Source organism: Bombus terrestris, chromosome 4 (assembly GCF_910591885.1).
Source record: "Bombus terrestris chromosome 4, iyBomTerr1.2, whole genome shotgun sequence".
In the NCBI taxonomy this organism is placed as follows: domain Eukaryota; kingdom Metazoa; phylum Arthropoda; class Insecta; order Hymenoptera; family Apidae; genus Bombus; species Bombus terrestris.
This window is the reverse complement of record NC_063272.1, coordinates 13,010,843-13,021,759: the sequence shown is the minus strand read 5'-3', so window position 1 is coordinate 13,021,759 and position 10,917 is coordinate 13,010,843. Positions and strand designations below refer to the sequence as shown.

General features: G+C 31.4%; 1 protein-coding gene across 2 annotated transcripts; it reads right to left on the bottom strand.

The window, feature by feature from the left end:
- Nucleotides 1-924: 924 nt before the first annotated feature.
- LOC100650920 (NAD-dependent protein deacetylase sirtuin-1) lies at nt 925-10,097 on the bottom strand. 2 transcript variants are annotated; one of them, XM_012307979.3, is made up of 9 exons: nt 9,827-10,097; nt 8,960-9,092; nt 8,607-8,841; nt 8,287-8,502; nt 7,990-8,197; nt 7,708-7,866; nt 6,922-7,198; nt 5,895-6,739; nt 925-5,775 (listed from the first exon to the last, which is right to left on the bottom strand). In XM_012307979.3, the coding sequence occupies exons 1-9, from the start codon at nt 9,972-9,974 to the stop codon at nt 5,300-5,302; spliced, it is 2,697 nt and encodes an 898-aa protein (XP_012163369.1). In that variant the 5' UTR covers nt 9,975-10,097; the 3' UTR covers nt 925-5,299. The 2 variants fall into 2 exon arrangements, with proteins under 2 accessions (XP_012163369.1, XP_048260987.1); XM_048405030.1 differs by having other exon boundaries at nt 9,391-9,969.
- Between the last annotated feature and the right edge of the window lie 820 nt (nt 10,098-10,917).

Genomic DNA, 10,917 nt, shown 5'->3' with positions numbered 1-10,917 from the left:
AACACTCGATAACACATAATAAGAAATGTTCATTTTGATTGAACATTTGAAAATCTTTCTTAACGGGGATTTCAACAAGTGTTCAATATACATAGCGACGATATCGTAATTGAAACGGTACCCTACATACACAGGTGTAAGATTTCCTACCCGTTTCGATAAAAGCTCGTGGAAATTGTTGCGAGAGCTTTCGGCTCGATTAATTCCAGTGAGCGCTTCAATTATTGTCTAAGATATATTGTTATAATAATTTAAAGCCTATTTTCAAATTTGATTTATGATAATTGCAATATACGATACAAAATTATTATATGATATACAACAATAAAGTAAATAAATGAGTAAAATAAATAAATATATATATATATATAAATAAATGAATAAACAAACGAATAAACGAACAAATATAAGCAAACAAACAAATAATTAGAATCAACCCTGCCTGCTGTATATATTTATTATTCTCCAACTGTTAATCGATATGCAATTCAATTTTACATACATTTCATTCTTTTAACGCACCACTCGACTCTTCTCGCCTACGTTCAATCATATGCGGTAGAAGGAAAAATCATTTTTTATAATCAATTATTATATAATAATAATAACAATATCCTTTGAAGTCAATCTGCTAAAACAAAAAATTATTCAACTTTCAGATATTGCTATTTTCATTCCTCTTTTACTTATTATGTGAGCTTTGATCAAACTTCGATATGTTCTACGTCGCGCCTTACATATGCTTCAATTTCCTGGTTAAAATTTTCATTATTCTTTCTTAATAATCAATACAATGACAAGAAGGGGAAGAAGAAGACTAATAATAATGATGATGATGATAATAATTTATAATGATAATAAATTCAATTCAAGATCTGTTGATTGCTAAGGGTATGAAATTATTGCATAAAAATTAACAAGTCATTTTGTTATCATAAAAAAGTGTTTAATTTAGAAGATAAGCTTACACGTTAATAATACCAAAGAAACAGAAAACTTATAACGTTTGAAATATAGAGAACATTTCTATAACATCCATTATATTAAATAACAAATTATAAAAAAAATTCAAAGCTTTTGCACCTCTCGTTCTTTCGTACCGGCTAAACGATGAATAATTTCCAAAAAAATTGGCTAACATTTTTTAGTTTGTATCAACCTGACATATGTATAAACAGAATAGATGCAAAAACAACAAGAGTAGCAGCAATGATTGTAGATGATTTGATTTCATATTTTAATTTGAAAGGAAAAAAAGCATATTGCAGAATTCATTGTTCAGCCGAAACGATTGTGGTTCACTATTCTCATCATATAGTAAAAATAATAAATATTTACACGTGACACATTTATACAAAAAGTCAGTACGTGGAAAAAAAGAAATTGGCATGATTGTCGAATCTTTGCGATGTTTCTCTCTGAATCGACAGCGTGCGACGTATTTAAACAGCATTATCATATGTAAATGCACCACATTTTTCTCCACATCCGTCCTATTATTGTTATACTTATTTTTTCCTTCTTTTAAATGGCCAAAATCTAAAGAAATAAATACTAATAAATTAATAAATATAATTTTGATGATGCATCGAAAATAAAGCAAATGATACTATTAACATTATTTACTCGAGAGAAATACAGCGCAATCACGCTTCTAGTCGATTAACAGAGAGAGAGAAAGAGAGAGAGAGAGAGAGAGAGGAATCAAATTTCAAAAAGTTATGGAAAATTTGTAGTGTCGATTAAAATTAATTTTCTATACATATTTTACGTGTATACGTACATTCATATGTACACCGTTTGTGCATTCAACATATTTTGCGTACACGTAAAGTGTATGCATCTGCGTGCAGTATACATATAGTATATGTATCTTACTTTTTCTTTATTTATACGTCTCTGTTCTGTACCTGCCTGTCTGCCTGCTTTTTACCTACCCTATCTATTTACTTGCTTGTGTACCTATCTATAAAATATTTGCCTACATGCCTACCTACTTATCTACCTAATTATATCTTCTTGTTATGTATTTATTTACTCTTTATCAACTTACCTACCTACTATATATTTATTTATTTATGTGAATTTTAAATAAATAGAGACAAATGGTGGAGGCTTTAAAAAATTCCTAATTCATACTTCTTGCGTATCGATTTAGAAAACAATGATAAATAAAGCTATTTGTACATAGCGGAAGATATATCCTATAAATTTTCTAAAACTGATTACACTCTCTCATTTGAATTATTCAAGATGTTTTAGCAAAGTTCAATGTTCCAACAATTTCTTCGTTACATCCTTATATGTTTCGCTAATAAAAAATAAAGCTTCATGCAACGTGTTGAAAGTGTATTTAACAAATCATGAATTATCCTTGGTGGTGTAGTAATCTCATTTGTTTCCTACTCGTGACGGACATACACTCATTCTCCCTCTCCCTCTCATTTACATGCACACATATTCACGTTTACATATTCGTATACATATAGTATGTATACAATTATATACACACGTATGTGCATATGCGAGCCCAACTACCCACACACATACGTGTATCTTGGACTTTAAGCATAACGCTTTTTTGAACAATTATTTTGCTCTCTAGTAAGTATAATAAATTTTCATATAATTATTTCGTTCTTTCCTAATAAATATGGCGACGATACATTTCAAGAGGGTATCGATTGTGCCTGTACATACACGCATGCTTCTACAAACATGATCCATATAACAGAAGTAATTTACATTCATTACATCCAATTTCTCGGATATCGTCGCATATTATTCTTCTCTCATTATTTTTCTCTTTTAATTCTGTTACTATTCTATCATCTCTCTCTATCTTACTCATTCTCTTTCTCTCGTTCATACTCATTCACTGATTTCTTTCTTCATATAAAAATAACACGCAATGCCAAAACTATCCAACATTGCTTTGTACATTCGCCCGTGCTCCAATGAAAAAAATCAAAACCTAACAAATCTAGACACATTCAGTATGACATCATTGGGACTAATTTTGCTTTCGGGTTTAATCAGAAACTTATCGCTAAAACTTAAAACTATTTCTAGACTGTATTCATCTTCATCCATCTTCATCTTAACCGATTTCCTTTCTTTCTTTCTCTCCTTCTTACTTTCCAACGCTAAAATTTTACAATATACAGAGCACCTTCCTGTAGTTTTTGAAAATTTTTTTATAATTGTACATACAACACATACATACAAGCGCGTGTACACACGCATACGATTACTCATTCATTCAGTGTTATTCCAAACGTATCGATGTACTCTTTTCTACAAGTCTTGTGACATAATTAATACTTTTTGTTCGTATATTCGTAAACATTATCAAATAAAGTATTTAAAAATACATAGTTCTCGAACATCTAACACACGATATTCTTTCGATTTCCTTAACTTACATAATAATTTACAGAACATAAATAATTGCTAATGATAGTTTCGCAGTAGATGCAATAGCAAAATGTTTAATGATAATAGCATGTTATAATAATATAAATCGTAAGAGCGAAGTAATAGTAATAAGTAGAAATAGTTCAAATGTTAAAGCAAATACTAATTTACCATGGAATTTTCTTCCCTTATGTTTCCTTTTTACTAAGAAAAGGAATTGTTCATTGTCTGTTATTAAACTTTCTCTTTAGACGACCGGTTAAATACTTTTCACGAAAATTAATTTTGCACATGTAACAATGCATATTTTTGCATATATGTATATATGCATATATTTGTAACATATTCCAAATTGAAGAGAATTCATTCTTTACAGCTACATCGTTTTGTATTTCTATTTCAATGAGTAAACACTGATGTGCATTGTTTTATCGCATGCATTCAACACTCATTGTACGCATTGTTTCCTTCTCCAGAATAGACTGTGTAATATGTTCTAGATCTTCTTTATCCTTCTATAATTGCACAATATTCAGAATATCTATTATCTATTTTTTGTCTCCATAAAACATTTACGAATTATATCCCCGAATCAAATTCTTTTCACATATTGGTTCCCAAACTTGTAATGTTAGTATGCGACAAAACAAAAGAAACAAAGAAAAGTAAAAGAAATAATATCAAATATTATATACAATGTTGAAAGTATATTAGAATATATATAAAGAGAGTATAGTATCTATCGCGAGTGAGTCATGGATAGTTTTACTTTCTTAATCAATTTAGTAAAACCGCAGTTTTTCGTTCTTCTGTTTTATAGATATATTTGCACAACCTTTCTTTTGCATCTTCTAAAGGCTTTTTACAAATTTTTAATTGCTTATTCAAAAATTATCGCAATGATTTATCGTGTATGTGTGCGTGTGCGCGCGACAATGTTAATTACTGTAGTATAACCGTCAGTTATTTGCAAATTATTAAATTCACTGAAAATATTTAGTTTGGATATTTTGAAAATCAAAAAACTGTAAGACATTTGAAGATCTTGTTGCATCATCAATATCGATGATCTTTTTATATTGAAAAACATGTTTGTAAAGAAATTTACTATTTAATAAGGAAAAGAATTTAAATCATTGCGCTACGTTTTTGATGTAAATACAAAACAAGGAATCACAGTATTTTCCAATGTCCTGTGACTAGTTCATAGTAGTACGCTGTTTACTTAAAGAAACCGTTTAGCTACTTTACAGGGTGATACTTTCGTTAATTAATACAGAGGCAATGCCACCGCGGTGATAACGCCATGTCGGCTTACATCTGTTATCAAAAGCCAGTATCAACCTTATATCAGCATCTAGGGCAGAAATAGCTCTTTCTCCTTCTTTCTGTGCGTACGCGCGCGCAAAAATATGTATACATGAAAAACGAAAATGAAAGTATGTGATTTATGATATAATTGGCGTTACTATCATCGAGTTAACTAACGAGAGAATCAGCCTGTACTAAATTACTAACAGATCTTATTGAAAGATAAACATATGTCTTATTTATAAATCCCCGTTCTTTTTTCTTTTTGTACGTGTACTTATTACGCTGTACACGTGTAATGCGGTAAAAATTGCACTTTTCTCCAACTATTTATTGTTTGCTTCATCAGACTAGGAAGTTTGATGAAGATAATAAGAATTGAAACATTACTGCTTAGATACAATTTACCCTAAGTAATGTACATAACTGTACGAGTAATTTGCAGTTGTTCATTTTATATCTTCAGTCACACTAAGTATCAGCTTCTGCATCAATATTCTTTTTCTTTCCCAATTCCAATTTGTCACTCTGGTCTGTGTTAATTCTCAAGTAATAACAAACTTACATTTCTTTAGTCTTCTAAAATATTCTCGTTTTGAAACTTATTCATGCTTCTCCTTTCATCTTCCCTTTTCATTGCTTTTCGTTGATTTTTCTCCTTCTCCCCTTCCTTATCCATCTCCCTTTTATCATTTGTTTCTCCTTTCCCATATTCTTTCACTATTTCTTTTCGTTCATCCTTCTTCTTATTAGCTCCGACTACCTTGTGGCCTTCTTTTTTTAAATCTGACTTCTCTACTTCCCCCACCTCATCATCACCATCATCCACTTGTTCTTCTTTCCCCTCATCATCATCTTCTTCATCTTCTTCTTCCTCCTCCTCTCCTTCATCCTCCTCTTCTTCTTCCACGGATGAAGAATCACTATCGCTATCTGAACTTTCGGAATTTATGAAAAGTGAACAATGATCATACTCTTCAGGATCTGAATACACTTCTGCTCCAGGAAATATATACTTTCCAGGTGCCAACTGATAATAGGAATTTTCTGCAAAAAGAAATAGTTGCAACGTACAACTTATATTTTTACATATAATGTAAAAATTGTTTTTATGTACATATTATAATTTTCATACAATTATAAAAGAAAGAAATATATATATATACCTGGTAATCTCACGGCAAGACTTTTTCGTACTTTAGAATGCCAACAGTGCCGATCCAATCTTCCATTTTTTAATTCTTCTTTGTTAGTTTTATCTTCTCGACTGTCTACACTGTTACAACTATCACCTACACCGGAGTCTAATGCAGAATCGATAGAAGCTTGTCTCGGTTTAAAATTCATTTTTTCAATTTCAATAGAATCCATCGTAGAGTAATCGCTATTAATTTTTAACGACGCTCTATTTTCGATGCAATGATGTGGCTTTAAGGTAGAATCTAATAATGTACTTTCTGAGGAGATTTCTATTATCCTCGGAAATACTTGACACTCTTCTAAACTGTAAATTTTCCCGATATCCTTCGACGTAGATTCTACAGAAACAGTATGAAATTTATAATCGATCGAACTTTCTGAAGTATTTTCTGTCTTCGAGGAGCACAAGTTAAAATCTAACATGCAATTGCTGCCAAAATTCATTCTTTTTGGACTGCTTTCCACACTTGACTCGCCTAATCTTCTCTTTGGACTTTCCTCCAAAAGGTTGAACTTGTCTTCCATACTATTCGTGTGGTCATTGCAGAAGGGAGAAACGCGCGCATTCATATTTTCCACGTATTGCTCTACGACATTATCATGAACCATTAGACTGTCTTGACTTTCAATAGAACATGAGTCGTGCAATTTAAAATCAGTCTCCATACTATCTCGAGATAATACAGTATTTGACGTAGTATCTTGGCTTTGCTCCCAAGTGTCATCTGGTAAGTGACGCATCGGCAAAAGCTGTGTTGCTTCTTTAAGGATCGTATCGTTCCAGCATACTTCTTTGTAGTTATTCTCCATTCTTTAAAAATGTAAAGATATATATATGATATAACATTCCTCTTTGCATATATATATATATATATATATATATATATGCAATACATAATATATATATATATATATATATATATATATATATATATATATATATATATATATGCAATACATATACATACATAATCGTTGATATTTGTTACTTACAAGTGACAGAGTTGATTTATAATAATGTCGCCATCTCCTAAGAGTTCAACATCGAACTTTAGATGTGGCAACGATTCACGATTAATGAGAATTTGTGGAACATGAGACGGAATGGAGGAAGGAATTAATGCTACTGGTCGGACCTTCAATGACGATCCGATTACAATTAAAAGATCACATTCATCTTTATCTTTGGCCATCGCATCGTGAAAAGCATCCGGAAGTCCTTCGCCAAAGAAAACAATGTCTGGTTTCATTATACCCTGTGTCACTAAATCTGTAAATTATAAAAATTTATAATGAAAATTATCCTGTTACTAACATTTCCGTTAGCCGTAGCAGATTGCGCTGTGTGTTTTACTCGATCGTAAACACAGATCGTATCTTTTTAGTTTGAGAAACGTTTGAACGGCGTATCGTAAACTGTACCCCGCAAATCTGGCTAAACAGCACGCACGGGTAACTTGATGCAACTTTTAAAAGTTTACCTTATATGCTTATAAACAAGCCAAGGTTTTACTCGTAGTTACAATTGATGTATCAACTTATGCGTAGATCAGAGTAAATGGCAACATCATTTAGCGAAGACGTATTCCGTTAAGAGTAGATAATGTTCTCTCATGGCCACCGACTCGCGACGCGCTACAGGAAAGACTAATAGCAAAAACTATCACTAGGTAGCTAATTTTCCACACCACAGAGAAATTAGCAATAAAAGACTACAAAATGACCATAGATGACATAACATCAGTCAATGTTATCAGAGTGTCTAATATTTATAATTACCTTTATAATTTTCGTTAAGATTAGTTTCCGAAATGGGAGGCAAAGTATTAACTCGACATTTTGGACACAGTGGTATCCTCTGGGAAAATATGTCTTCTCTAATGTCATCAGCTTTCACTTGATATTTACACCTTGTACACGATGCAGTAGCAAAAGAACCTTGAATATCGTGAAAAAGTCGATTTAATTCCAAAATGAGAAACAAATTTTTGATTGTAAGTATGCGTAAATATGTGCGTGTGTATGTATATGTACGCGTATATACATATATACATCACTCACCATGACATTCAATAACATTTACGATGCCTGCCACTTGCTCCAACGTATCGATATTTTGCGAGTAATTTCTTAAAAGTTTCTGTTGTTTATCAAGCATTTTTATGAACCTATGACAAGGACTAGGTTTAAATTGCCCAGGATATATTTCTCGTGCAAACTTGTAGAATGGTCTTGGGTCTTGACCAAAATAATTAATGTCAAACATTGCCTAATGGAACAAATGACGATTAATGTAGAAGAAAGGAAATTTCTAAATAAAATTGATAAATCAAAGAACATATTTTATAGTTGCATCACCTGTGGATCTGGTAAATCTGGAAAATCTTGTGCCAATCTCGAGTAAATACCGTCTCTACTTCTAAAATCAGGAATTCCACAACTAACGCTTACTCCTGCTCCAGTTAGAACTATTATTCTATTACTATTACGTATCAATCTAACAACATCTGTTAAAGTATTTATATGTTTCAATTTTTGTCGACGTGGTGGTTCTGACATCATATTTATTATAATCTGAAATACATCCAAATAAAATATTGGGTAATAAGAAACAGATATTAAAACTTTCAGTGTACAATATATTATTAGATAATATTATATAGTTTCCTTTTACACACCTTCCAAAGAGTTAGGTCATCGACCTGCTCTGGAATTTGTGTAGAATCCATGAGAAGATGATGTAAAAGATCTCGAGGATCGGCACCTATCAACATTTGCTTCTGAACCCACGAAGATGCATTTCTCCATTGATGATTAATATCACCTTCACCAGAAAAATCAGAAAGTCCTGATAAATCAGATAAATTTGAAACTGTTGATGATACTTCATCCTTCTCATCTGCTGTGTCAATTCTGGAATGTTACATAAGGGGAGAGGTAATTTACTTTTCACTGTGATTTGTAAAAATTCAACAATTAATTACAGCAAAGTAAATAAAGAATGGATGATATATATATAACTGAAACTTACGGACAACCAGTGTCGTCACTAGTTGAATCAATTCGTGATGGAGTTGTCATTAAGTTTGTAGCATCTGGTGAAATAGATGCTGATTTTGACTCGTCGCTTAATTCATTGAATCCACTATCTCCACCATATGTTTCTGTAAAAGCATTAACTATATATTTCTTTATTACATAAGCAATAAGATATTAAAACACAATTTTCCTTTCCTTATTATTTCCTTTAATTTTCTATTTTCCTGCATTAATTACGGTTATAGGAAAAGTAAAACTCACAAAACCAACTTTTTCATATTTCCTCGATTTATCGAACGTAATAATGTAAAAATAGATGTATTTATCCAAGTGAAAATAGAAATCTATTGGTAATAAATCATTTTGAAAATATTCAAAAATTGGCGGGATGCCGTTAAATCGGATAGAAAAGCGCGTACCTACCTATCGTTCATGGATCGTGTATAATGAAATCGTCTATCATGCCATCTGTGAACGTTTGTCGAATACATCTTACTATGCACACACCTTTATATCGCGCTGATACTAGTTTTTCTATTTTCACCGAGTGAATTTTCATTTACGATTACTTCTATAAAGAATGTGTTGGGGGAGCAGTTCGAAACAAGTTAATTAACAAATAATTTTATTGGATTACAAAATAAAAATTTAGTAACATCGCAATAATATACTGGATAAAATGAAAAATGAACTACGAAGTTAGATATGCGACATACATAGAAACTGTCATGGCGGCTCTTGTCTTCAGTCAACTACGAATGAACCGATAACCACGGAAGAAAAGCGGACGCCTTCTTAACCGCCATCTTGCAATCTTGCAAATTTCATTAATGAATCGACCATATTTTTATCAAAATACCTTCGAGATCTTCATTGGGGGTATCATGCGACGTCTGACAATCTTGGAAATCAGGTTTCACGCAACTGACGCCGTTGTAACCGATGCCGTCAACTTTTCGTCGTTTTGCTGGGGACGAATATTCTGGCACCTCCGAGCCTGACGCCATTTTCAACAGCAATGCAATGCATAGTTTGATGCGCGCCCACAACCATTCCCACAACAGAGGTCGCCTGTGTCTTTAATGCTTTTCCCCTCCACTTTTTCGCTCGGTTTACAGAACACGACATTGCTGATATCTATCTACATAGAAATAGAAGTAGAAAAATATCAGAGAGAAGAAACAGGGATCGATATGCTCGTTTTACGTTATACTGATTCCGACCAAATTCAATCAACTTGCTTTCAATTTCGACTCTAATTAAGATCTTTCTAGTTTTCATTTGACAACTTACACGCGTATTTAAGTATTTACATTGTATGTTGTCAGAACAAAGTATATTAGACTTTAATAAAATTATATTTTATTTTATATCGTAAGCATATCATGTTATATTCCTTTAGTTATTTATATGTATATATATTCTTTTTTTATATTACTCTGTATCTAAATGTTTATTTATTGTTATTATTTAAATAGATTTCTACAACCATCTATATTTTCAATTATCGACGACTGATAGTTCAGATGTTTTTTAGCGTAAGTGATGCGCACACATATACCAACGAAACTTTAATTATATATTTTTCACATAATTTTTATGTTTCTACATTTTAAAATTATTTAAATTTTTCTACGCGTAACGTGGATACGTCAAATAATATTTTTTATGACATTTGATATGTATGATAGAGTTATTTAAAATAGGATTGTCAAGAAATAATTTTATTACAAATAAGCGATTAAATTAAAATCTCACTATATGTAATAATAAATGATTTATATAATATTTATTTTAAATTCCTGAACTTATTATCTACATTATAATAATAAATACAACAAGTTAGTTATACATAATGTGTTGTTATGTTAATGAAAAATAAAGATAATGAAATAAAAGAAAGGAAGACAATATGAATATCGTTCTTTTCTTTTATTCATATTTAGATAT

Coding starts and splice junctions, on each gene's coding strand:
- LOC100650920 (XM_012307979.3), bottom strand. CDS start 9,974: ATGGCGTCAGGCTCGGAGGTGCCAGAATATTCGTCCCCAGCAAAACGA. Junction 8,842..8,959: donor AGTGACGACACTGGTTGTCC/GTAAGTTTCAGT, acceptor GTAACATTCCAG/AATTGACACAGCAGATGAGA. Junction 6,740..6,921: donor ATAAATCAACTCTGTCACTT/GTAAGTAACAAA, acceptor ACATTTTTAAAG/AATGGAGAATAACTACAAAG.